At 33.2% G+C, this 27,352-nt stretch overlaps 1 protein-coding gene across 4 annotated transcripts; it reads left to right on the top strand.

Annotated features, from left to right (window-relative positions):
• Window positions 1-116: 116 nt before the first annotated feature.
• On the top strand, window positions 117-27,352 carry LOC119635257 (protein FAM107B). 4 transcript variants are annotated; one of them, XM_038029950.1, is made up of 4 exons: window positions 117-286; window positions 6,146-6,220; window positions 26,699-26,930; window positions 27,015-27,352. In XM_038029950.1, exons 3-4 carry the CDS (start codon window positions 26,797-26,799, stop codon window positions 27,277-27,279), a joined length of 399 nt encoding a protein of 132 aa, XP_037885878.1. In that variant the 5' UTR covers window positions 117-286; window positions 6,146-6,220; window positions 26,699-26,796; the 3' UTR covers window positions 27,280-27,352. The 4 variants fall into 4 exon arrangements, with proteins under 4 accessions (XP_037885878.1, XP_037885877.1, XP_037885875.1 ...); XM_038029949.1 differs by lacking the exon at window positions 6,146-6,220; XM_038029947.1 differs by lacking the exons at window positions 117-286; window positions 6,146-6,220 and adding an exon at window positions 18,256-19,192.

Below are 27,352 nucleotides of genomic sequence, written 5' to 3'. Positions count from 1 at the left end.
CTTAACTTAAATTACAATAAATAATGATTTTATTTAAACAAAAGCTGGCTGTTGGCTTAAGAAAAAAAAAAGAGTGATTTAAAATATTTCTAAAAAAAAAAAATAAAAAAAAATCTAGTGAAAGAAAAAATTAATTTGAAAAGACTGTAAAAAAGCAATTGGACGCCATTACACACACATATATATGTATATGTATATATGTATATATATAAATATATATATACACATACATTTGCTTCTTATGCGTTATAAATTGTTATTCCTTTTCTTCCTTTATTGTGGACGAGTAAGTATCCTACGGTGAATGTTGAAAATCAATTTGTTTTTTATTTATGTGGTGTTTACAATAAATAAATAAATATGCGAAAGGCAAAATCAAATGTAATGTCTAGACAGTTTGCTCTTTGAAATAAGAAGAAGAAGAAGAAGAGTAATAATAACAATAAACTCCCTATAGGGTATGAAATAAAAACAGTAGGAGAAAACGTTTGAAAAAATGCTGTTTTTTTAATGAATCTAACGGAGCCTGTTTGTTTTCCGCGTCTTCTTAAATCTATACACACACATACACATATGAACAACATTTAAACCTTGTGTGTTTATATTTCGTATTCGTCGTACACATCTGCAAATTGTACAAAGCTAAACATCTAAACATTTTCGTGTATGCGTGCTTCTTATGTGTATCTGTGTTTGTGCGTGCCTTTCCGAAACTGGTTTTGTGGCACACATATGCACATATTTTAATAATCCTTCGGTTCAGGATACGCTTTCTTAATTTTTTTTCCTTTTTTTTTCACTTCTTCTTTGTTGTAATATTCTACTCTTATTTTTTCTCCTTCTTTTTCAGTTCTTTTCATTCATTCATATTGAGAAAAATTTTGTTTAAATTAATTGCAGTGATTTTGTTTGTCAAAATTTGAAATTTATTTTACTCGGCTTCCAGGAATTTCAGCAGTGTTTTGATATTTATTAAAAATTCAAACAATTTCAAATTCGTATACATACATACACATAAATACCTATATACCCATCAACTAAGAAAATACAGGGCTTCCAGTAACAGAATTGTACCTACAAATGTTTTGTGGTAAATAATCAGCTTTTATTCGGTTTTATTGTTTTCATTGTCACAAAAAGGGTTCGTATCCCATTACTTAAAAGCATCACATGGCACTGTACAGGAATGTCCCTTATGATATTAGTGACGTGTGCGCTTTGAATGCTTTCCATAGTGTTGGCAAAAAAAAAAAACAAAAGCATAGGGAAAGGTAACAAGGATGCGATTAAAAAATTAAAAATGATTCTTATAACCGCTATCAGTATGTGGAGGCAAAAACAGTTGCATTTATGCATGAAGACATACGCGTTTAGCTTAGGTTATTTTCGAGTGTAAGTTATGTCTATACATCTCTCTGCCATTTCCCTTTGTCGATTTTGTTACAATAGAAGAAATCCATCATCTTAGTTCAGTACAAATGTATTTTTATATATATATTTTTTTTTAATTTGATTGGTCTCGCGAACAGCTAGTGAGTACGTGTCTTTAGGGAGTGAGCAATCTCGGGTGCCGATATCGCCTTTCGTGTAGCGTTATATTGAAGCATATCTTGCAAAAAACATTTTCCAATCTTTCCGTGTCTCTTGACGTAACCTCCAGCAAGCTAGCTGGCGTAATTTCTATTTTCAGGCAAGCATGTTTCTCAAACATATCTAAGCCGGACAGGTGAAGGCAGTGCTGCGTAGTTTATGCCCAGACACAGATAACTAGAGAAATTTCTATGATCAATGAAAAATTGGATTATGAAAAGATTAACTTCCTCCACTTTCGTTTTGGTTTACTTTCCTTTCGGGTTGTTTTCCCATCGTTGCTGACATTCTCTCAACATACTGACGTCTTAGGTCTGCAGGCAATGTTGTTGTAGTTTCTTTCGCCGGTTGTTCTTTCCTTTTTGCCGCTATGGATACATAATTCCTCGTTCAGTAGTACGTTGGTGTGCAACATTGCTGCCATAAGCCGCTACCGCTGACAATGAAACTGTGTGGTAAGCCGATATCATTCTCAACAACCTTGGACAACCTTTGAATCGCTTCAAGCTCTCGCAGATTTTTACTTTAAAGTATTTTCTCTGCGACGTACATTAGCGGCGCTTAGGCTGCGCTGCATGTTTAGCATAATTTAGTACAAAGTGGTTACTGTTGACAATATTTCATCCGAAACCTTCTTAACGAGGCAAAGACAAGTTATTTCGTTAGGGCGACCGAGAAGTAATGGAAGTTAAATCATGACATGGAATTGAGGAATCATCACTGAAGATTGGCTACCCGTAGTCTACAGTTCATGATTATGTTTGTCCCATAGGAAAATTGTACAGGAAAGTAATTTAGGTCCCTCATGAACTGACAAAGACGGCGTTCTTTTGTTTTGATATGAGGTCGAGCCTTTTTTGCGACGAATAGTAGCTAAAGATGAGAACATTCGAGCTACTTAATGGTAGGAATAATACAAATCATTGAATTCTGTGCAGGCCTTACATAGCAATTTTAATAACAACAACACTTTATTATTGGATTTCTTAAGCAGAGGGCAAAGCTCTCGATTTAGGTGTATGTTCTCAGCTTTAACGTACATAACTTTGTCAAATTTGGATGGCAACTTGCATCGGTTAAAATCGTATATCTTGTATATTCTTTCCAACTTTCTCATCTATTTTTTTCATTATGCTCTACACTATTTGCGGCACATGGGTATGTTAAATATGAGCGGAGTTTCGCAAAACTATGAAGGCCTTGAGATGGATCCACCGTTTATTATACTACCTTTATCTAAGGTTGTTCGTCCGTCTGTCCGAAATATGATAGACGGATATGTTTCGTCTTAAGAACGCAAGCTTCCAATAGCTTTGGTTCGTATCAGACCAATCTTTCGAACACTTCCCATATAAGGCTTAATTTTAAAAAGTCATTGTATGTATAATCGTAGGGTGATATAAGCTATTTAATGGTAGCCATAGCCCTCTATAGTGTGGCTGTTTTTTATTATTATTTTTTTTCTTCTACTAATTTTACTCTTTTACGTTTGAGAATCTGAAAGTAGCTGATATTTTCAATTTATAGCTGAACTCTTTTATGCAAAAACATCAATAAATATCTGGCTTAATTATATTTTGGGGAACACATTAAAAAGATCAAAACAATTTGACGTTTAATGTTTTCAAGGAGCCGAACTTTTTAATTGCTTTTTTTTTATATATGTAACAATAAAATATCCATTAATTAATCTGATAGTTTTCACATTTCGTTGTATTTAGGTTTATAATAGACAACCTATTTCAACTGATGTGTCATTTCTATTTGAAATCCTTATAAGCATAATCCGGTTAATTCACTTTTGTCACTATATTGAGAGCAGCCTGTAACATCGAATTTGGAAACATGCGACACATACAAACAACGTCAATAAATCTTTATATTGTTCTTAAGCTAATAAGTTGTTTGTTCATATTGCAGACGCAGATTGCTCAGAAGGTGTACTGAAACTTTTAATTCGTTCAATGCTTTAAAGACTCAAGAGTGAGTGCCAAACCCTTTTGTGGGGTTTATATACCTTATCTGGCCCAAAAGTTCAATTTTTTCCACTGAGGTCAACATTGTAAGCTACTTAAAACGCTGGCGCTGTAAACCGGCCTTTCGCGGATTTATGTTCTTTTCGAGAAACATGTAGGATTTAAATAACAATTTTTTCTTTAATTCGATTCGAGTCGACTTGTTTTTTCTAACACTATCTTTAAAAAGCCTGCTTTTGCTGAAGCGTGTTATTAAGAAGCTACATATAAAATTTGAAGAGAATCGAGGCGCGTTAACAGTCTGACCGAAAAAGTCTTTTAAAAATATGAGATTTTTTCGCGAGATTTGTTGTAGTTGTGTAAATTTGTTGCAATTTTGCTTTTTAATTAATTTTTAAACCTTTCGTTTCGTTTATATATGGCAGTCACTTGCGGCATCAAAGTAGCTGACACCATCTATACGCGACAACTCTATGCGACGTATACATCGTATGGTACCGGTTCGCCATCGCAAAGATTTCAAATTTGATCAGATCCGTTGATTGGTTCGTCGTAGATAAATTTAAGAAAATTTTCTTATGTATTGCTCACGTGAGTTAATTTATAGAATTTATAGCAAAGACTTTTCAAATAAACCGTAATAGTGGATATCCCGAAGTGTTTTTTTAAATTTGTCCCCAATTTTATTTTAATAATTTTGTAAGTGATTCCCGTGCGCATAATAAGGTAGTATTTTTTCCCGATTTCTGAAAAAATCAGGTTAGAATTTTCTGCACAAAAGACTATTTAGATAATTTTAATACGTCATAGCGCCCCTTGGCTTATCACAGAACGTAATTATTTAAGGGAGACGATAATTGTTCGCCACTCCCTTGACAGCTGGGATCAACTAATCATTTTGTTCTTAGCAAAAGGGAAAGAAAACTTAAACAGATCTTAGGTAATGCAATGCCGCTAGAGGTGACTTCCACTTATAGCGGAGACTGACAAGAATACTTACAAGATCCTACAAAAAGCCGGATGTCGATCAAGCAAAACTTTTCGACGTTGTAAGGCATCGTGATAACAAATTTGCCTTAAATCTTTACAAACCAAGCGTCCACGAAGGATTCAATTTGATTTAAACGGTTCGTACCGGTTCAGTTGCTGTATATCTTCTTGATAACACCTAAGGTTTTAAGGCCGTTTTCAATAAGAAATTAACAAAGAATTACGTAAATTTAACTTTCAATTAAAGGCGCCGACAATCGAGACGAAACACGCAACACAACTGAATGTCTAGAGAAGCATACAAACCTTCGTGTGCACTGGGTGCGAATTAAACGAAAAACAATTTTGCGGAAATTGCGTGTTCATGTTGTCGCGAATTTTTATTAGCTTTCATATTTTTTCACAACTTCTCTTAAGCTAACCGCACACGAATTTTACATTACGACAGTTCACTCTTGTATACTACTTCTGTTCAGAAAGGAAGATATAGATATAGCTTTCAGTTAATAGCAAAACTATTTCAGGATAAGATATTGAGATATCTTCCAGTTAGCTACTTACTGCAAATGCACATCAGATAAAAACCATCATAGGGTTAAAAAATTAACTGGAGCATCGTTCAGAATAACTAAAAGTTTAATCACGACAATCTTAACAACAATTATCAAATCGCGCATTGATGAAAAGCAAATAATGTAATTTCCAGTTAAGTCAGTTATAAGTAAACTTTCACTTGAATTTAAAACTTAGTGAAAAGGACTCTTAGTAAATGTGATTAACAGGCGGAGTAATGGAGAAGTCAAGAAAGTCATTTTTCGAAAATTTTTTATTAAACATTAATTGATTTCGAAAATATGCGAAAGCAATACTTAGTTGTTAAGTAAAGTACTTAGCGAAAGATTAAAGATCTGATTTTATGCACTTTGTACGCATAGAGTGATGGTATTGTGTCAGTATTATATAAAAGAAAACAAACAAAGAAAAAAGAAAAGAAAAGAAAAGAAGAGAAAAGAAAATCTGCTTTACCCACAATATATATAGTAGCAGCAGCTGCAAAGAAGATATTTTGCTATAGCAGCTTAAGATGGAATTCAACTAAAATACCGCAATAAAAACGTTGGCTATGTCATTAGCTTAAAAGTGAGGATTGCTTAGCTTTAAATTTATTATACTTGACTGTGTGCGTCTGAGGATAAATGTTAAAAACAAGAAAGAAAACAAAAAAAAAAAAAACCTTTAAAAGACCTTAGTAACGGTTAACTTTTGCCTGAAAGAAAAAACGCATGCACATATAAACTCTGGTGATCAAAAATACTCCAGGCGAGTAAATAAAACTGCCACACAGTTCGCACATGTTCACATATTGAAATGCATACATGCATGAATTGCATACACTTACATACTTGCATACCATGACACTGCACAACAGGGAAATCATAAAAAATAAAAATATTATCCATGTTTGTAATGCAGTAATTTTTGTATTTACCTTTAAGTAAAGTAAAACAGACCTCTACAGTAACAATTTTTTTTTTTTTTTTTTTTTTTTTACTTGCATGAATGTGTTTATGCGATGGCAACGGAATAAGTTCACACTTAAGATGCAATAAAGACGAACTTCATATGAAGTATGCAAGCAACGTAGATATATTGTAAAATACAAGGTAATAAGGTAGATAGGTATATTATGTGGAATGTATGTACATACGTACGTATATATATATATATATATATATATATATATATATCAAAGATAAATAAGTGGGTTAATATCCGCAAAAACAACAACAATAACAACAACAGCAACAAAAAGTACTGCAAAGTTATTTATATGCAAACGCACGCGTCTATGCGTTGCAATTTTCTTTTTTTATTTTATATTTTTGAAGAGAGATAATCACTAAAAGGAAAATAACTACAAACAGAAACGGTTTTTCGACGACAATGTTTAAGGTTTTTTTTTTTTTTTTTTTTTTTTTTTTTTTTTCTTTTACTCTAAGATAGTAAGTAAACCTGTGCTGCATTTAATTTATTTTTCAACCAAAACCAAGTACAAAACCGTGTGCACATGGCTACGTTCATTACGTATAACATTAGATTTGCAATCAATTCAATTGTGCACACAAGCTCATCATAATGATTATTTGCGTTTATTTATTGCTGTATGTGTAGCACACACATCCGAGGTAATAAAGTAGTTTTTGTATAAATATGGATGAGTTGTTGCAATTACTACTACTACTACTACTACTAATACTACTACTGTTTCTTTGTTTTGTTTATATCGCCATATATGACAAACTTGTATAGTAATAATAATAATAATAGACGGCAGTGAATGCAACCTAAATGGTGAAAAAACGTTCATAACAGTAATATTTCGATTTTGGTGTTTGTGTTCATGTGTGTGTGTGTGTGTGTGTGTGTGTGTGTGTATCTATCTATATATATTCCATTCATTCATTCATAGTTCACAAACAACAAACAAAAATTGTCCGCATAACCATAAACTTGGCCATAGTTATATAGGCTTATAAATTATGATAAAGAAAGAAGAGAGAGAAAATTGGGAAGCCGCACCGCTTTATTGCGGCAGTTGCAGAAATCATAGCCTATCAAATATGTTGAATGTGTACGTTCGATATCGATAGATCATCTGGACCGTCCTGGTGCTCTGTATGTTGTCTTCTTTGTCTTCATAATTTGGAATGAAAAAAAGTTGGAGATAGGAAGCGACTGCAGCCAGTTAGTTAGTGAGTGCGTGCCCAAAAAAATAAGCGTTATGCCCTGACCGAATATGCACTCAATAGAGCTATGCCCAAGAATAGCGAAAAAATCGCACTGAAATTTGTAAACGCAAACACACCGACCTGCTAGTCGTGACGGGCTGTATAGATATGCGGCTGTTCGCCAGCGCAAACAACTGAAATAAACGCTTCTCTGAAAGGAACAGATTTTACTTGCTAACCTTGTTCTTTTTGCATCTTCTCTTATAATGTCTTTCTTTAGATTTGCGCATATGATGATTGTAATCAATCAGCTAATGTCGCATGAGAAAGACAAAACCATTTCTCTTACCTTTACACAGTGGTTGCTGCAATTGCTCTTTTTTTTATTTTTTTCTAACATACTTCTAAGCGGCCGAGTAAGCAAGGGATATCGACGGTTGTGGCTTCAAAATTTCAATAAAGTCGTTAGCCTTAGATGCAGTGAGTGCATTAAATGCTTTGGATTTAGGGCTTTTTCTCTGTAAAATTCACATTAGGAACCCTTGGAATCTCGATTGAACAAATTAGCGATTCGTGCGCGACTAAAAGTTTCCGCTGATAATCTATCATAAGTCACTCAGTAAGTTTGTAGAATGTCATACAAGTGCGTAATGACTACTGACTTATCCAATCTTCCAATGTATTGCCTTAAAAATAATGTAACATCATGCGTGATAGGCATCTTATTTTTATTTCCTAACACTAATATATATGTAATCAAATAATTTATATGTTGAGACAAAGTATTTGCCTCTAGATACCATTTCCTATATTTTCTTTTCTTTTCTTTTGTCTTCCGTTTCTTCTTCTTACTTTAGACTATAATTAGCAATGTGTGTGGTTTTGTTTACTTCTATCTAATATTTCACTTTAGGACCAAACGTTATCATCATTCAACTCTGATGATGAAAGTAATTCTTCTTAGGCGAGTTTATTACGTTTAGGCAAACTTGAAATATGAAAATCTGTTTAAAGACATACAAAACGCATACATTTGGAATTATGCGGACAATTAATTGAATGTCAGCAACAATCAACAAATTACGGAAAAGAACATTAAAAATAAGCAAGAAAGCCTTTGAGAAGACTTAGGTTGCGTTACTAATAGACCAACGCGTTTTGGTGGAACTACGATGGAAAGTATTCTTTATGTGTCTTGCTTGGTTAAGTCCGCGTCATTAGACTTAGTTTACCATTTGGAGTATGAAAAGTCAAACGATTACTGCTAAATGCAAGCAATGCATCGTTGATTACTCTTTCTGGATAAACGAATGCTTTTGAAAGACTTAAGAAAAACAAACAATAAAAAAAAAACATTAAAATTTTTCTTTAACCTAATATTCCTAAGTTTAAAGTAAATTCAATAAAAATTTTTAAAGGTGAAAGAAATAAAATCAATTCATGTGAAATGTTAACAGTCACTATCTTAAGTTAATTAAAACTGCATTCAAGACAAGCTAGGGATGTGTAGTGAAAGTGAAGAAAAAAAAAAAGCTGACAAGTATATATATATGGCCTGGCGTCTGGGAATCTTTGATACCCATTACTCTCCAAATGTTTTTGTGAATTGTAAGCGAGTGTTTTGCTGGATCGGGACGATTTTTGGACGGGATAAACCCAAGTGTTGGATTTTAAACGAACTTTAAAATGTTGTACATTGATAATAATATTTGTTTTTAAGTAAACATAAATAAAGGTATGGACGATTATGCTCAGAAAGCAATAAGAACAGAGAAGGAGACAGAAAATTGCCGCAGCCAATGAAGTGGGTGTATGCCCAAACACTAAGCAACTGAATGATTACGGATAACAAGCGGGCCGTTAATTAATAGATTTACACACAAAATTTTATAGTCGTCAGTATCAGTTTATTAGTATAATTGATCGAATCCCCCGTGGATGGCGGCGAAAGCATTTAGTACCCACCTGTCTGTCTGATGGCCATTATATTACGTAATAGTTGCAATAGCCGTTAACTGCTCTTCTGAATTAATTCATCGTGAATATCCGAAATCGTTGAAATAGAAAAAATTGTATTTTGTGACAATGCCGGGTATACTAACAAAATCAATACATGCGAAATATAGATATAATATCTTCCAATCTATCCAAAATTTGAATTAATTTCACATTTGCCTCATATTTTACTAGACTGGAAATGCCTTGGAAATTATCATTGTAAAATTTCAACAAAGCCAAAGGAGAATATAAGCCAAAGTAGAATAGATGCCACAGTAGAGTACGGGGAATAGAAATCATGGGCAGAATAGAAGTCACTATAGCACAGAAATCAGGGTAGAGCAGTCAGGGTATAAGCATTAAAAATTGATTGAGTGTAGCCTTGCAAAGAAAGCTGCTGTTCGAACTCAACAAAAACCGAAGGAACAAATATCCCTTTCATGCCAAAGGGTATGGAAAAGTTGGTTTTTAAAAACCTAATAAAGAGTAAATTGCAGAAGGAAATTTACGATAACATCATCAACACTACTCTTGCATTAACCCTCAATTAACTCCACCTTTATATCCAACAAATGTTGAGAAAACCAAGATCCAAACATTTTCGAGAATTCGCCTTGGTCAAACAATTGCAACTCACCAATGGATCTTGAAGAAGTCTTCCTCCCCAATCTGCAATTGTGGACAAATTTTCACTATAAAGCACATTCTCTACGACTGCCTTAACTTTTCCTTGGCTAGAAGTATTGCATTTGGAACGACTAACCCTTTGGACATTCTAAAATCAGCTTCAGAATGGAATATCATTTCTATATATTACTTTATTAATACTACTAAGCTCATTATCTAATGTACATTTATTTAAATCACAGCCGATAGCCTGTGTTGCTAGTGCTCAATGTCTTTTTTTTTTTTTTTTAGTCTAAGAATTTATTTCATTAGTCTAAAATTATAATAATTATAAGAAAAACCTAATAACTTTTATTCATAACCTTTCATAATGAAGCAGTTTTCCCCCATTAACTTGGTTAATTGTCATCGTAACCTCAGCCGTAACAATGCTTAAATAAATAAATGAATGAATAAATTCGAAAATAACGATCCATTTCTAATCGTAAGTGTTTCCTGTACTATAGAAATTAATTCTGATTTCTGTTAACTAAAGCAATAAAAGAAGAATTATGCATAAATATAAAAACTCTCGCTTTCATTGTAAAACTCGAGACTCCCTCGCGAGGAGGGAGTTTGTAAGAAAATACTCAGATGCAAAACCTTAAAGTCTCGGTATACGTTGGCTCTTTTAGGATTTGTTTACATGTCGATGCACACAATCTTCTTGACGCCTCGCATTTGATATTGATATTCTTATGAAGTCTCTTAAAATTATAAATAAAATTTGCTTTACATCAGCAATTTTCGTTTTCAACTTTATTCGAATTCTATAAACGCAAAGCATTGCTTATTGGTGGTAAAAATGAAAAAAACAAAAAAAAAAAAAAAACAAAAACAAAAAATTTATGAAATGTAAACAATTGAGAAAATGTTTATTGTTTTCGAGAACTACACGGATTTGCACATGTGCATGCTTGCTGTAGGATGTACGTGTGTGTGTGTGTGTGTTTGTGTGTATGTGCGTGTGCGCGCGCTTAAAATATGTATATTCATTCCTATAAACAATAGCGCTTAACTACACATTGAAGACTAAAAAACGTTTATTTAAGAGCTATTGTATCGTATTTTGTTGAGTGTGGAGCTAGATTATGAAACGCGTCTCTTTTCTAGAAACAAAAAAAATAAATATTTAAAAATCAAGTTTAGATAACAGTATGAAAAAACGTATTTAGACTTTGTTACTAAAAGTTAAAAAAAAAAAAAAAACAAAAAATTGATTAAAAATCATTTTAGTAAACTTTGAAGCGTTTTTACCCGATAAGATATATTTTTTGTACCCTGCACCACGTGTGGCAACAGGATATGTTAACGTGTATGCAACACGCCAAAGGACTTGAGATAGATCCATCTCTTCATATAGCGATCGATACGGAGTCAGTTATTGCTCTAATCTAAGCTTGTCTGTCCGTCTGTCCGTCTGTCCGTTTTGTTGTGATCCAAAGACGAACGCTATATCAAGCGGAGTTGTGTAGGGTGTTTAATGGTTAGCCGTGATCTACTTTATTGTTTCTGCTTGTTAAAATTTGATCTGTTACCGCTTTAATTTATAATGGTAAACGATAATGTAAACAATTTACATAAAATTTTATGCTGATTTGTTAATTCGATAAAGTGTATCTTAATAAATGGTAGCAAGTATGCGTCAAATCCTCTATTGCGCTCGCTGCCTTTCTTTCCTTCCTTCCTTCTTTCTTTCTTTCTTTCTTTCTTTCTTACCGTATTCCTGTTTTCTAATTAATTGTCCATTACATATAAATATGCATGTTCAGCTTGAACTAAATATCTTTAGACGCCGTTTAGCTGGCATGGTGCTCTTTGAAGCCACATTTCTATGGCGTTGGGTAACAGTATTGATTGCGCCTATGAATTAGGCGCTGCACACACATGTTGTGCTCCAAGTATATGCTAATGTCTTATCAGGTTATTCAAGGTAGGTTTGTATTTTTCGTATTTATAGCAAAAAAAGAAAAAAACAAAAACAAAAAGAAATTTTTGAAAAAAAAATTGCTTGGCTGCACCCGTTTACTTACTTACTTAGCCATACGCCACATGCCGTGTAAATAAATATTTCTTATACATTATGCGTTTCGCATTTAAGTGGTTAATATTCAGTTAATGCATTTGAGAGACTGTTAACGTGGTCTAGCAACTGTGAACGCATTTCCTGAACCATAAAACACATAATATTGATATAATAATATTAATATAAATAAACAGGAAAATTTGGTACGACTTTAGCGTTTGCCCGCCAAATAGGATAAACATAAACAAAAGTTCACTATGAGTTCATTGTAGGTATACGTTAACGTCCTGCATATTGTGTATTGTCAATAAAGATTACGTTTCGCTTCATTCGAAGATGTTGATGGGCCCTAATCTTAATGTTGAGTGGACAAGAAACTAATAATAAGCCATAGATTTTTATTTTTCTGCTTTGTCTTTCGCCGCTACAAAGTAGGTTAAGAGAGAACCTGATTTTCTTAAAGATTACTTTCTAGTTAAGGCAAAGATTCAATTAGTTTATGCATTATTTAGTTACCCCGGCATAAAAGAAGTAAAAAATGTACTTTCTACATTAGGTAAGAGGTATGTAAATATGAAACCGGAATTTGCCCACAGATGACACTAATGACAGTTGTACAGTACATAAAGAGCTGGAGTTACGGCTTTTTTTTTTTTTAAGCTGGGCATGTCACAACGCAGAGATAACACTGAAAAACTCGAGTTTTTTCTATTCACTACACTCGATTATCACTTGCTTGCATCGATGAGAAATGAATTTGCCGAGCAGCACCTCGTTTCTTGCGAAAATGTACGAAACTTACTCGGCGAGTGGTTTGTTTCAAAAGAGCACAAATTCTCCGACAATTGGTACAACTACGATAGGCAATAGCTCGCATAAAACTATTTTATATCATTTTCACACAATACACGTATGCGCGCATACGGTATGCAGTGACAAGATATTTGGCAATAATAAAAACTCGTGTCAAGTATTTGGATAGATAACTGTACGAGATAGGGTTTGACAAGCTGAATTCCCACAGTTTAAGTTAATAGTTTTGTAAAGGATAGGTATGAAGTCACATCGCGACAATGTAAACATTGTAAACAATTTCATATTTGATGTTGTATTTTCTCTACGATATTGTCTTTCACAAGTTCCGAAAGCACAAAAACTTTCTACTTTCTGTCGTTTACCCAGTCAAATGTTAAACGTGACTGTTGGCTATAATTTGTTTAGGTTAATATTTTATAGTAAAAAATAAAATGAAAGAAAATTAGACGATAATCACAAAGTGATACGTCATTTGCTTGGAATCAAAGTTGCTTTCGGGACAATTTAAAACAAATTCCATTTACTTGCTTAAAGAGAATCGAAAATGACAGAACTTTTTGTCGCCTAACAGAAGAAGGCTATTATTTAATTTTTTTGTCACTCCTTAGTGCGGCTTAATTTACTTGCTTACATGTAGGCAGCATCAAAACGGGTGCACGTTGTGGCTACAATGCGGGTTTCCGCGCCATGGGTGGTTGCCGCGCAACTGAGTAGAAAAGAAGCGCGGCTGCCAAGTGGGTGCTAGAATGTGTGGTTAGCCGGTAGACTCGCAACATTTATCACTTGGTGACCATGCCTGCATCTTCCTCCGCTTTCTGAGTATCTTGATCTTATTACACGCATAGGCGATAACGTTTGAGTGACTGGTCATATAAAAAACAAAGTTCAGGGCATATATTTTAAAATAAAAAACTGTTGCCTGTTTCTGGGCGAAAGTCTTAAATATCCATGATGATTGTCTTTAGGAGCCTAATATACATAAATAAGTATGTAATTGGCCAATCAATCTTCAAGTGGAAAGCAAAACTCTGCATCGAGGCAGGCTGAAAGTAAATGGCTACTCTAATTACTCCGCTTGAGTAGCTGAGTGGGTAAGAATCGCGTCTACCAAGTCAGTGTCCGCAGGTTCAAATCTTAAGTGCAGTAGATATTTCTTTCTTTCTCAGTCAGTAAAGGCATAACACTTATCGATTGAGCATACAACCGCTGATCTGCGGCCATCATTTCCCTATTTCGTTCCCTCTCCCATCCCCTAAGTAAAAGTCATAGTCAAAAAATAAAAAAAATTGTTACTCCTTCTAAATAAAACTGACAAACAACAGCTTATCTACGGCCATCCCTTTTTCGTTTCTTTTCCATCCCCTAAGCGATTGGTCATAGTGAAAAAATAAAAAATTGTGACTCCTTTCAAATAAAACTGATTGAAACTTTTTATCAGCACAAATTTATTCTTACGCTTAACGTAACGTAACAAGGGCAGCCATTGGATTCCTTAAGCTTATTTTCCTACTTACTTTTCTAAAACAGCGATTTTTTCAGATTGAAGCGATATCTCGCAATAATTTCCTCATATCAAAAATTCAGTTGCAAACAACAAACAACGCGCACGCAATAACAAGCACTTAAGTAACAAAATTTTAATTTATTAAATAATGATGATGTTTTCATAAAACTTACGTAATAATATTTGCAATGAAAATATTATTTTAAAAAATTCACTGAGATTTTAATAAGCCTTCAGCCTATTTTCTCTTTAATATCCGAAACTCTCAATATGTTACAAACTTTAACCTCATTGCAATGGCCTGCTATCGAGTGAGCGCGGCATTGCTTTGTTATTGAGCTGCAACAATGACCTAGAAAATGATATTCGAGTGCAAAGATGGAGAAAGACATAGAGAAAGAAAGAGACCCATAAAACCTTGACCTAATTTTAAGCATCTGCGATGCGAATAACGTATTTTATTCTCCATCTCTCTCTCTCTCTCTCTCTCTCTCTCCCTTTCTCTCTACACTCATATATATATATATATATACATACATATATGTGCTATCATAGCAACCGATAAATTAGGTCCTGACAAACTATGCATATAACAAAAAAAAAAAAAAAAAGAAGGAAAATGCATGACTCATATACGCAAATAGAGAGAGTGAGTAAGTAAGTAAGTAAGTAAGTAATCGTTTGTTAAAAACAATAAACTCGTGTGAAATAATTCTGATATCCTAGTTGTAGTTGGCTTCATGGAGCAAAATGGCTGCCAAAATGTTACTTGAGAGTCACTGCTACGTACTCATTCATGCACTTGTCAATCTGGAACACTATATAAGAAATAGGATAACAATAACAAAAATGTACGCATGAAACGTTCGGTCATTGTGTAAGAGTAGCTTTTTAGTTTCCCATCCTATTATTACACTTAATATAAAATACTTACTTACATATGTAACAATAATTGTTATTAAATACTTGAAGCAGCCCGAGTGCACTCTCAACATAAAAATTCCATGCTCTTAGATAATAATAACGTTGGAAACTTTAACTAAAATTTTTCGTTATGCTCTCTGTGAAAATAACAGGAAAGCACAAAAGAAAGTACGTTTTCTTTATATATATATTTATATATATATATATATTTCATAACAGATTTTCCTGACAAACTCTTGTATTACATTGAATTAAAAACAAAACAAAATAAAAAAAAAAAAAAGGAAGACGTTATGCTCCGTTACACATTGTGAGTAGGTAATAGAGAATATCCTTAAAATGTTTTCTTTTAATTAGATTGAAAGGAAGGAAGAAAGAAAGAAAGACTTAACATTATCTCCTTGTGCCATATTCAAAGAATATCTGCCCATATATTTAAGCAAAGCTATTACATCTATCTAAACGTTTAAGACAACATATTGTGTTTAAGTGCATTCACACACATACTTATGCCGTCAGCCAGTTGGAAATATTAATATTGACTTTTCTTTATTACTGCGGTTTATTTAACTAACATATTAAATAAAAACAGTTGCTTAAATGTTGACATTATCATAGACTGCATTAAGATGGTTACGTAGTTCGACAAACAGTCCAACACTCTGCATGATTTTTGCGTATTAAAAGATTAGCCAACTGTGAACATATGTTAGTTAGTTAGCTGGGTTGCTGCTGGACTTGATTTGTACGCAATTCCGTGTTTAGAAGTTTTTTTTTTTAAATTTTTTTTTTATTATTTATTTTTTATTGTCAACCAAGCCTATTAATTTTTGTGCAATTTCTTTAAGTGAAATAAAGTGATGACATGCCACACAAGACCGGTATGTGGTCGTACCGGTTGATTGTAAATACGTACATATAGAGGCATAATTATATATTTGCCATTGGTGTGTGTAAAGTAATAAGAAAAAAAAAAAAAATAATAAATAAATAAATATTGTACACAATGACGAGAGATTTTTCTTCTTTTTTTTTCTATTTTTTGTTTACATTATATAGGAAGACACCTGCACGTGTAGGAAGAAATAAATTTCACGCCACATATATGGCCACAATTGTCTTGTTATGCATATATTTGCATTTAGTAAGATTTTTTTAACAAATAACGTAACACAGTCGCATGCCTACTTAAAAAAAAAAAATAATAAAACAAATAAGGAACAAATTTTATTTGGCTCAAGTCAATTACTATCGCTGTTCGTTATCTATGTTATTACATTTGAAATAAGCAAAAAAATTTTTTATTGGGCGTTATTTAAATAAGCGACACGTTGAGGAAATACGGACGAATTTTGTAAAATGAAGTCTTTCCTCATCTTTTTCAAAGTATTTTCTATTCGAACAATAATTTTGTTGGCATTTTTTCGCACTCTTTTTCAGTTTTATCTTCTTTTAATTCGCTTTTAATCGACCGGTGCGATCTTAACGGAAAAGGAAAATATTATATGAACTCAAAGGAGTCACTTAGTAATACTTTGTTAGCGGCCTGGGCTTATCCGAGAGAATACGTCACATTGTTGCCAATGATGATTTTGCCAAGTTATAGCAATTAAATGGCTGCAGCGTTCGCATTGGTATCTGAACTCTTTGTAGGCATTTTGCGAGAGGTAGTTCCTGTAGCGTTTCGAATCGACTTTGTGCATTTTGTATGCTCTTCCCGCAGTAAAGCAATGTAGGCTACACGTTCTAGTTATTTAAGAGTTAATTTCTTCACGACAACAATGCAAAATGCCTACGCACTTATTGTGCTTAACCCTTTATAAGCTTAAAATGCAACATTGATGTGAATCCTGTGAAGATTTCCTGATCTTATTTTGCAGTCATATGCAAAGCAGAGATTACTTTCAAGTAAAGTCTGTTTCTTACAGTGTACAACTTGGTTCAAAAATTTTTCAGATTGTTGTCACCTACTAAGGGAATCAGTAAATTTCTTTGCAAACCGAAAGCAGTAAATTTCAGTCTATTTTTCATTGATTTGGGCTCTGCATATAAATATATTTCGTTGTCTACTTCTTGATGAAAGATAATGTGAATTTTGTATGGTGTCGTTTTAGGCGCATTTTATTCATTGTTTGTGTTAAGAGACACGCTAAACTGGATCAAGGTACATTTAAGAGAGATAATTGTTGACTTATTATTTTTGGTTGAAAAATTTTTGTGCGTACACTCGATGTGACGGAAATTTTGTTACACTTCATAGGTGGAAATAATTATTAAGCCAATGGTTTTTCACACCGCCTTCATCCGCTATGTGAAAGGTAATTATTTTGAGTGTTTTCCTATGGGCGTTTTAGATTTGAGAGAGATGGCTGTTGCCCTGTACACACACACACACACACACACACAAAATTAAAACCTCTGTCGTCATATTATTTATAGTCCATCAGTGAAGTTTTAAATCAATTCTTTTCAAATTTAAGCCAAATGGTCCTTTTTCATGTAATCCTTGTTAGGCCATAACCATGTTATACATACGGCTATATGTTTGAGTTGATAAAGCATATATATTTGTCCTGATGAATCAAGGATGTATATATTTTAGTGTAGATGAAAGGCATTTATGAATATCAAATTTCTCCATATATGGGCGTAAGGTGGAAAGGTTGTTTTTCGCTGCTTGATAACGAAAGTGAAATGCAACTCATTCATAGACAAGCGGAATACATGTATATATGTATATATATATATAAATATATATAATATATAATAAAAACAAGAAAGCCAGGTTGTTAACTAACATTTTATATGGGTTTTCTTTTTCGTGTATATAGGGAAGCAAAAAAGAAAAACAAACAAAAGAGAGACAGAGAGAGAGACAGAGAGAGAGAGAGAGAGAGAGAGAGAGAGAGAGAGAGAGAGCGAAAGAGAGAAAATGCAAAGCAACACAAAACAAAACAAAAATGTAGGCCATCGCCAATGATTATTGGATTTTTGTTTTTTTTTTTTTTGTTATGTTATAGACCGGCTATGTGCATAATGCCACCCACTCTGGTCGTTTTAGTCGTGTGCATGCATGTAAATAATTTTCACTATATTTAACAAAGTTTATCGATTTCTCTATTATATACGTTTGTGCTCATGAAACTATTAGGAAGCTGTTAAATATGAATGTGTAAGTGTATAGCGTCGATTATGCTATTAATGTAGTTGTTACTGCTTTTTTGTTCTTCTACCTTTGGTATTATCATGACGTGTATATATATATGTTTATAGGCATGTTCGTGCATGTATTGCATTTTATTGCTATGTATTGCTACATTCTATACTATATTCGGTAATATATAGCACGAGAGTAGTGGCGCATGCTGCCTGCATGCATTTGGAAATGTGTGTCTCCTCTTTTTTAAACACTTTCGTTTTTCATATTTTCGTGTTTTCGGTTGTGCTACTGCTACTGTTAAAGTTGATAGCTGTTGCAACAGTGACTACTGGCCAACATATGTGTCTAGAACGTCAGACAAACGTTCTTGGCACCTTTGCAAGCCAGGCTGAACGAAACGGGCGACAATAGAAAAGCATTCATTACCTTAAAAGGAAACAAGAAAAAATAAATAAAAATAAAATAAAAATTTTGTGAAAAATGTGAAACGAAATTCAAATCCAAATTTGTACTTGAAAGCCTGGGACAAAAATAGTTGTTTGTTGTGCGCTGTATTCGTGCTTTGTGTTATTTTCTCTATTTGGTTTTATTACAATTTGTTTGCTAAATTCAATTAGATTCGCTCGTTGATTTGGTTGAATTCAGTGTTTTATGAATTCGGTTACATACGACATCAAATAATTTAAATTCAAAAAGAAAATTACACACACACACACACACACACACATTATTTATGCAGACATATTTGCAGTTCCATTATGAATAAATCGCATATATCTACAGATATATTAAATCGCATGAAGGCCTTTGAAAGTAAGTTTTTTAAATGTGTGCGAAAAAATAAGAAAAATATAAAAACAAAAACAAGAAAAAAAAAACAAGAAAAATAACAAGAAATTATTGATCTTGCGTTGCGCTATAAGTATATATTTGTATGTAGATATATGTGCTTGCTTTAGAAGCGATCCAAGTAACAAAAATTTTAATTGCCTTTAACGGAACTGGTTTTGGATTTAAGCACCAATTGTCGAACGATTGACTAAAAACCCATATTGTCTTGTAGCAACAGTTAGATTGTATGCACGTTCGACCAAACAGGGTCATTATAAACGACGATAAGTATTATTGTGGACAAAATTTGCATCACACAACAACAAAACCGCATTCGATATTTAAAGTTTTTGCAGACAAAAAAAAAAGTGAAAACTAGATTAATTTTGTCAGTTGTCCTCCGCGACAATCAGAAATATGCCTTGAAACTTTGAAGGCACATATATTTACATATATCTAGTGCATAGATATTCTTCATCTGAATGGCCTGAGCTTATCAGCTACATGCACATGGACAGATCTCCAACAACCATCAATAATGTCATAAAATATCGAGACTTGAAACGTTCCGGAAATAGTATTAGTAGTGCTAGTGTTACTAGTTCAAGTCAAGAAAGAGGAGTAATTTCCTGCAAACGCATCTACAGTATTTACGGATAAAGTGAAAAATTGAAAAGAAAACCTTATCAACATCCCAAGACTTATACCAGAAATGAAGATGGGGTTTGTAGAAAGTCGCCATTAACGTTTAGTTAAAAATTCTTAAAAAAGCTAAGCTTCTCCTAGCGAAAACTTTAAGTGCTGATGGGACCTTGAGCACCAAATGTACTTGTTTCTCTAAAAGTAGACTTTGGAATATAAGGTATAATCTTAATATTAATTACATTTCCAATATAACTTGACGATCTCACTTCCGCTCTCAGAATAGTTGAAAGCACGACCATGAATTATTACCCAAGTAAGGAAGCTATTTCGCGGCTATTCATCCATCACATATTTTTTGAGCAAAGGCTATCTGCAGCGATGTCTTCTTTGCGAAATATGCTACAAATTAAATCGTTTCGTAAGGCATTTCTCATTTCCTGATCAATTTGCAATCATCATCCGCATGACTAGCATTTTCCTTTCAAGACTAGACCTACCGTAGTCGTACTTACACTTTTTCCTACGAAAATGGGTCCATTTGATCCATAATCTATGCGCAATTGCTGCTCTCATAAAAATGAAAATGGGAGAATGAAATTTTCTAGAAATACTTGTTGATCAACTAAAGGTCCAAAGTGAAAACAATTGATGTGATCTGTTTGTATGCCAAGACAAGCCTAAAAAACCCTATACCAACCCACAAAACAAACGTTTAGGTAGCAGGAAACGCAAAAAAGAATTCCAGTAAATTCCAGATCACACTTGCTCTTATACTCACTCCACATAAATTTTGCTACAAAAGCATGTTATTATAAGTGAGTGAGTGAGGATGTATGCAATACTCAGAAGGGTTTGAGATGGACTTTTATTGGACCGTCTTGCCCTTTACGCATGTCCATCCGTCCGTTTTGCTTTGTGATGTTTAACTCGCAGATCGGTTTTTGGTGAGATTTGATACACCGACTTGCTTTTGGCCCAGGACGAATGCTATTGAAAATGATTCGGATCGGACAACGTTTTCGATCACTTCTCCTATAGTGTTTCTCTTGTTCTTTTTTGGATAATTCTAGAGTTAAAGTTGATCATCAAGAACATATGAAATTGATATAAAAATCATTTGGGCATAGCAGAAACTTTGAAAACTCTGTTGCATAATGTTTAGAAATTATTGTTTATTATTCTTGATTTGTAATCGGGATTGTTTAACCTCTTTGTAATCGGGAAATTGTTTATATACACTTTCGTCACACTATTCAATCAATGATTTGCTTGTATTAATCAACATTATCTCTGTAGTGGGTTTATTTCATTAAAATTATATTTCATTTTATTAAAAGATATGTTTAATCTCGAACCAGAACAAATATTTTTGTTTGAAATCTTATACTGGTAACAATACTCATACATATGTATTTCTATGTATTGCAACATTAATTAATATACCTACGGTTTTCGTACTTAGGTAGGAGGTAAAATTCTTCTTCGTGTTACTTGTTATCGTTAATATCTCATAAATCAAGTTTGTACACCATTGGATTGCGAGTAGCACAGGATTTTTTTTTACAATAATAGAAAAATTATTTATAGCAAATTGTTTCAAAAATCAAGGGAACTTATTTTTAACAATAAAGGAGCAATTGAAAAGGAATTTATTTTAAGAACCAGCTGAAGCATTAACAATTAATGCACATTGCACAACATTCCATTTGACTGACCACAACAATGTCCTTGATCAATTTCTTCTTCGAAGCTCACGATTAGACTCTTCTCGTTCACAAGCGAATCCTCTGCTTATAACATCTACAAAACAGATGGCAATTACCACATATTCTTCCGACGTTTTCGTTAATTTAACTTGTCATAAAAAAATTTGTTAATCGTCCTGAGTTCAATACGACTGGAAAGGCATCGGCAACCATGATTTATTTTTATTGCTCTTCGAACATTTTCAGAAATTTCATTTTCAATCAGGGACGTTACCTCTCCATGTATCACGTTGAGGATAAGAAAGAAGTGGAGAAGGAGAAGGAGTATGTGAGGGAGTGACCGCACTACAGCCAGCATCAGGTGTACTCTAAGGCACTGCGTGAAAATATTGACTTAGGACTCGCGACTCTTATGTGCGCGGCTGCTCGGTGCGGTAAACTTAGAAAAATTCGATACTCGTCGCCAACAAATAACGTTGAAGAAGGGTTGCGTAAGGTCGACCATTAAATACCTTGCACTACTTCACTTAATATCGTTCTTTATTTCCTTTCGTGATGATATTCAAAAGATTATACTTCGTTTTCATGTAAAGGCATCCTATTCATAAGAACTGTCCTAATCTAAATATGATATAATTAATTTTCTTTTTAAAAATATTATTATTTTCCATACATTTTCGTTAAAAGGTACTTTAAAGTAGGTTTCGTTATCACCTAAAGGTTTATTTCACGTACAGCCTTATGTTGCCCAAATTTGGCAAGGTTAGGTTAAATATTAAATTCTCTTTACCTATCAATTTCTACTCTAAGATAATTAGGCTTTCTTCCCATATGGAGGTTTATCTTGCGTGAGAACGATCATATACGAGAGAGTTCTGCGAATTTTGTGGAGAAATTTTTGAAATTGTAAGCTTTTTTCATCTAACGACTTTAAAAAAAAAGACTTTTAAAAAAAAGGTTCTAAAAATGATCCTATCCAACGCCTTTTCAATAGGGCTCATCCCTGGGCCAAAACTCATCAGTGTTCAATGTCAAAGTAACTAAAAAATTCCTGTTCGAACACGAAAATAAATGAGCAGATCTAAGACGGACAGACAAGCTTAAATCTAATCAAAAATTAAAACAGGTTCCATTTTTAGTCCTTCTGGGTCCAACGACAACTGCTAACCAAGCCACTAAATTAATGAACCCTGCACCACGCGTGGTATAGGATATAAAAATGACATTTGTAAATAGTAAACCGAGGTAAGTCATTCTTGTATCAAACCATGAAATGTGATGTAAATACCTCTCGCAAACTAAAGATTGAGATCTGTTATAACACAAATTAGATATTGTTCGTATTCCTTTAAAAGTTGATGACTTTTCCAATTTATGACGAGCATGCACTTACTTATTTCAGAAATTTAATTCTCTTAAGAGTTTTTTTAATAGAAAAAAAAAATGACGACGGACGGACTTAATTATTCCTCATGTCGCATGTCTGAGTAATTAGAACTGACTGGGACTGAGTAACGTAGGACGGTACGATCTTGTGCTGAAATAAAAATCTAAAATGTTTGCCGCATGTATGAATAAATTTATTATAATGCATTGCGTTCGATTCGCTTTCTCATGTGATACAAATTGAGACGAAATTCATCATAAATAAATTATTGCAGCCATTACCCGCATCAGAAGCAATTAAAATATTTTTTATGTAACTTTTAATTGACTTTTAGTTGAAACAACAACAAATTTCAATATTTTTAACATTTTTCAATAAAAACACTTTTTTTTTATTCTTTGTTCTTTTAAAAGAAATTAAGGTTAACTATCGCTACACTAAATTAGAATGAAAAAAGTACAAAGAGCGGTAGGCAACAAGAACGCAACCAAAACTTGCCAGACAACATTTCATTATAAAGACAACTATGAATGTAGATGTGCCTCGAAATTGCGCTAAAAATCCAACAAGCATTGGATAATCACGGGAATGTTGTAAATGAATTTAATGACTTGGGCTCTTGATTTTTCTATGTATGGATGAATGGTTGTGAATCCATATATATGCCATCTACTGTGTAAGCTGTCCGTGCATATGTCTAACGTGCTAAAACATACGAGTTTTTCTTTTCCTTTTCAAGAAAAAAAAAAAAAAAAAACTACTTTCTACGATCTTTTCTATCCGCTACCAGAGGATAACGGTATGCTCATATTATCGTTATGTTTGTCGTACCAAAACTGATATTTGAAATTCTGTGCACGCATTGTTGGGCGTTTTTCAACGATCCGAGAAACGTTCACGCACGCGCAACTAACACACGATTGAACGCAAAGAATACTACAAATATTTATTTATTTATTATCTCTTACTTATTATCTCTATAAGTAAATTTGCAGAGTATGCATTTAAAGGCCTCCCGAATAACTTAGGTGATATGCTCGCCTGTATTGAAAACTTTACCGCACTTGGGATTTGAATCCGTGATCATTGAGTTGTTTGCCTACTCGGCAAAAAGAAATTTTGGGTATACGAATAATAATACTATCGGGTTGGCAAGGGAGAACTTTCCTTAGAAATTTATATTTAATTTTAGTTCAAATTCTGACAGTTTGACAAAAATGAAATTCATAACTGCTAACCTTGAACTTGATGCGAAAATGTACAAGTGCCATATGAATAGTATGGGTGTAGTAGTTGGCTCGTTGTCAAAGGGGCAACAAAGAGAATATTGATTTATTTTTGAAAAAATTGCTTTAGTTTGGCTGGTATGCCGTTTTCACTGTAAGGCGCATATAGCTCACTTACTTGTTTTTTTCTTCTTACCAGCAATAATTGTTAGGTTATAAAAACAGAATTTCATGTCTAGTTTGAAAAGCGAAACAATGTTTTAATAAGTGAGAGTTGTAGACGCGGACGTGGTTGCTAACGAATCGCGAAAACACATATATCTCTCCTGTAACACTTTATTAACAATTATCGTTCATATCAAAATTTCTTTTCAATGACAAGTAGACGCACTACAAGTTTTCCCTAAACTTAGGTTTGATGAACTACGAATATATTATGTAGTTAAGCGGTTAACTGAAATTTCCTCCACTTTTTCGAATCTCACGTAGATATCAAAACGTTCCCTAACACATGCACATATACTATAACGCTACAAAGCCGGCTTATTCACTGGGGAAAGGTACAAAAAAAAAAAAAAAAAAAAAAAATCAAGAGCTCTTTAAACATTTGGCAAATTGTCATATTAACCCAAATTTTTTCTTGCAATGCTTTCAAAATATGCTTTTGCAAGTATTTGCCTTTGTCTTCGGGTATGAATGCTTGTGAAAAAATTGTAAATAATATAAAGATTTTTATACAATACAATGTGCAGAGGCACATGTATGTTAATTGCTATTAAAGTACTTCATGTCAACATTTTTTACATGTATTTGCAAACATATGCTAAGCGGTAAAGATAAAAATGTGGTTTAAGAGAAGATTTGCAGTCAATGAATTAAATTCGAAAGAGAAATTGTTTATATCAAATTCTATATCCATGATCGGCTAATCACATTGTATTCGTGAGAAATAAAAATGCTATTTAAATGCTTCATAAAATGTGTTTATTATCGATAAACATGACGTTCATGAGCTAATGTTAAGTGTGACTAGTTTTTGTAAAATTATATATTGAAATAAATCTATAAAATTAATAAATAAAATTATTGAAAAATAATGAGATGCAAATAAATGTTGAACTGTCGGGACCTATTGGCACCAATAATGCTTTAACGTCTTCAAGTAATGAAAAAAATTCTTGAAAATAGGTTAGAAACAGAAAATAATTTAATTGTGATCACGCTCGACAGCACTTGTGGTATCGAGTACACATATATATTATGTTTGTGCAGCTATACGCAACACCAAAAGGGACTTAAGATAGATTAGCCTTTTATTATGCCGGTTGTCTGTTCGTTCAATGTCTGGCAATAGGTGAAAACACTATACCTATATATTTTCAAGAAACTCCGTCCTTGGACCATGACATGTCGGTGTATCAAATTTCTTCAAACTGTGACATTTAGGTTGAACACAAGAAGTATAGACGGACAGACAAGCTTAGATCGATTCAGAAAGTGCTTCCGAATCAATCGGTAGAATAACAAATAGACCTATCCTAAGTCCTTCTAGGTGTTACGTACATACGTACTAACACTTAACAAAGCCTTAGTATAAAATATTACAATCTTCAGGAATTCGCGAAAAAAAAAATGCTAAGTAGCAGTATTTCGGCATAACAAATTCATGTGAAAAATTTTGATCCGATGGAGCAATTTTTTGAACTGCCTATCATGCTATCTTTGCATTCCTATGAAAGCTAACTTTTTATGTGGAAAAATATTTCATGATGAAAATTGCTTTATTACAATGATGAGAACATATGTCATGTACACATATTATGTCAGTTGACGTTTCGGGGAAGCTCCAAGATCAGGACGTTGATGAAAAGTATGCCTTGATTTGTAGGTATTGTAAAGTCTAAAGACTAATAATTTTATAATATTACAGGTAATAAAATTCAATTGAAAATGCAATAAGTATTTTTCGTCATTATCTAATTGCTGGTATTTAAGAAATTAAAACAAATTAGTGAATAATTTTAGTATAACAAAACAATTATTTAGTTAATTCTTCCATAACAGCATTTAGTGTAAAATGATGTTATGGAGCAACATTTGCTTTCAGTCATCTAATTATCTAATGAAGAATTCAAGAAGAAGATGGCAGACTGAAGCTTCGCATATATTGTATGCTCTCGCTTTGACTTCGCATTAGCGTTGGCTTGAATCATTTTCCAGCCCGATAACAGTCAGTAAAGTTTACGAAAATGAAACACTGTATCATTTCCCAATTGTTTGAGTGAGTGTAATGAAAAGTTGCTTGTACGATAGTCATTGATATCTAAAAGCGTTCAGAAGCAATGTTTTGAGGATATAAGAAGAAATTCTTAAGTGCAGGCTCCGAGTATGATAGGACTCTCCAAATATCACACTAAACTTTATGTCGTACAGAACTAATGTATAAAAATGTCTTCGTTGCTTTAAAGGTCTCCTTGAGATTAGCATAATATAAAGTCTATTTTTTTTTTTCTTCTGTTTTCAGGTACCGACTCTGAAGCCTTGAATAGACTACCGATAGTCCCGCTCTCTTTAGAGAACGAACAAGAGAAAACAGCCACCATAGGACCGCCAACAGGAATAATGATGTCGTCGCCACCGTCAGGTGTACAAACAGATGCCGAAGGTCTGATATTGCCAAAGAAATTGATCAATCCCTGTCTCGAATCAACGGATCGCAAACAATTGCATCGCGAATTGAAATTCACCACAAAAATGTAATAAAATTTCATATATATAGAATTATGAAATAGAAATGTTTTTTTTTTTTGATTTTTCTATTCTTATTACACATTATACAGGGGTATAAATGTTTTAAATCAGAAATCTGAACTGCAAAGAGCTTATGAGAAACAAAGAGAAAAACAACTGCAACAGCAACAGCATGACCAGCATTCACCCACTATAGGCCTTAAAGGTGAATTGAGTCGTGTGATAATGGAACGAGCGCAAAAACATGAACAAGCCCGCCAACAGGAAACAGAAAACGATGAAGACAAACAATACGTAAATCCTGAATATTTGAACATTAAAGCGAAACTGAAACAGACCACAGACTTTAAATAGATTAGAAAATAAATAAGAAAAAGTGTCAGAAATAATTGCTTTTTCCTTTTTTTTTTTTTTCTTTTTGTAATTT

Source organism: Glossina fuscipes, unplaced genomic scaffold, assembly GCF_014805625.2.
Source record: "Glossina fuscipes isolate IAEA_lab_2018 unplaced genomic scaffold, Yale_Gfus_2 26, whole genome shotgun sequence".
Lineage (NCBI taxonomy): Eukaryota > Metazoa > Arthropoda > Insecta > Diptera > Glossinidae > Glossina > Glossina fuscipes.
The sequence above is the reverse complement of the archived record's forward strand: the minus strand, read 5'-3'. Positions and strand labels throughout refer to the sequence as shown.

What these genes read in the sequence shown, in the direction of transcription:
- LOC119635257 (XM_038029947.1), top strand. Translation starts at nt 19,138, where the DNA reads ATGAATAAATCGCATATATCTACAGATATATTAAATCGCATGAAGGCC. An exon ending in TCGCATGAAGGCCTTTGAAA is followed by an intron (nt 19,193 to 26,698) that starts GTAAGTTTTTTA and finishes TTCTGTTTTCAG; the next exon opens with GTACCGACTCTGAAGCCTTG. An exon ending in TTGAAATTCACCACAAAAAT is followed by an intron (nt 26,931 to 27,014) that starts GTAATAAAATTT and finishes CACATTATACAG; the next exon opens with GGGTATAAATGTTTTAAATC.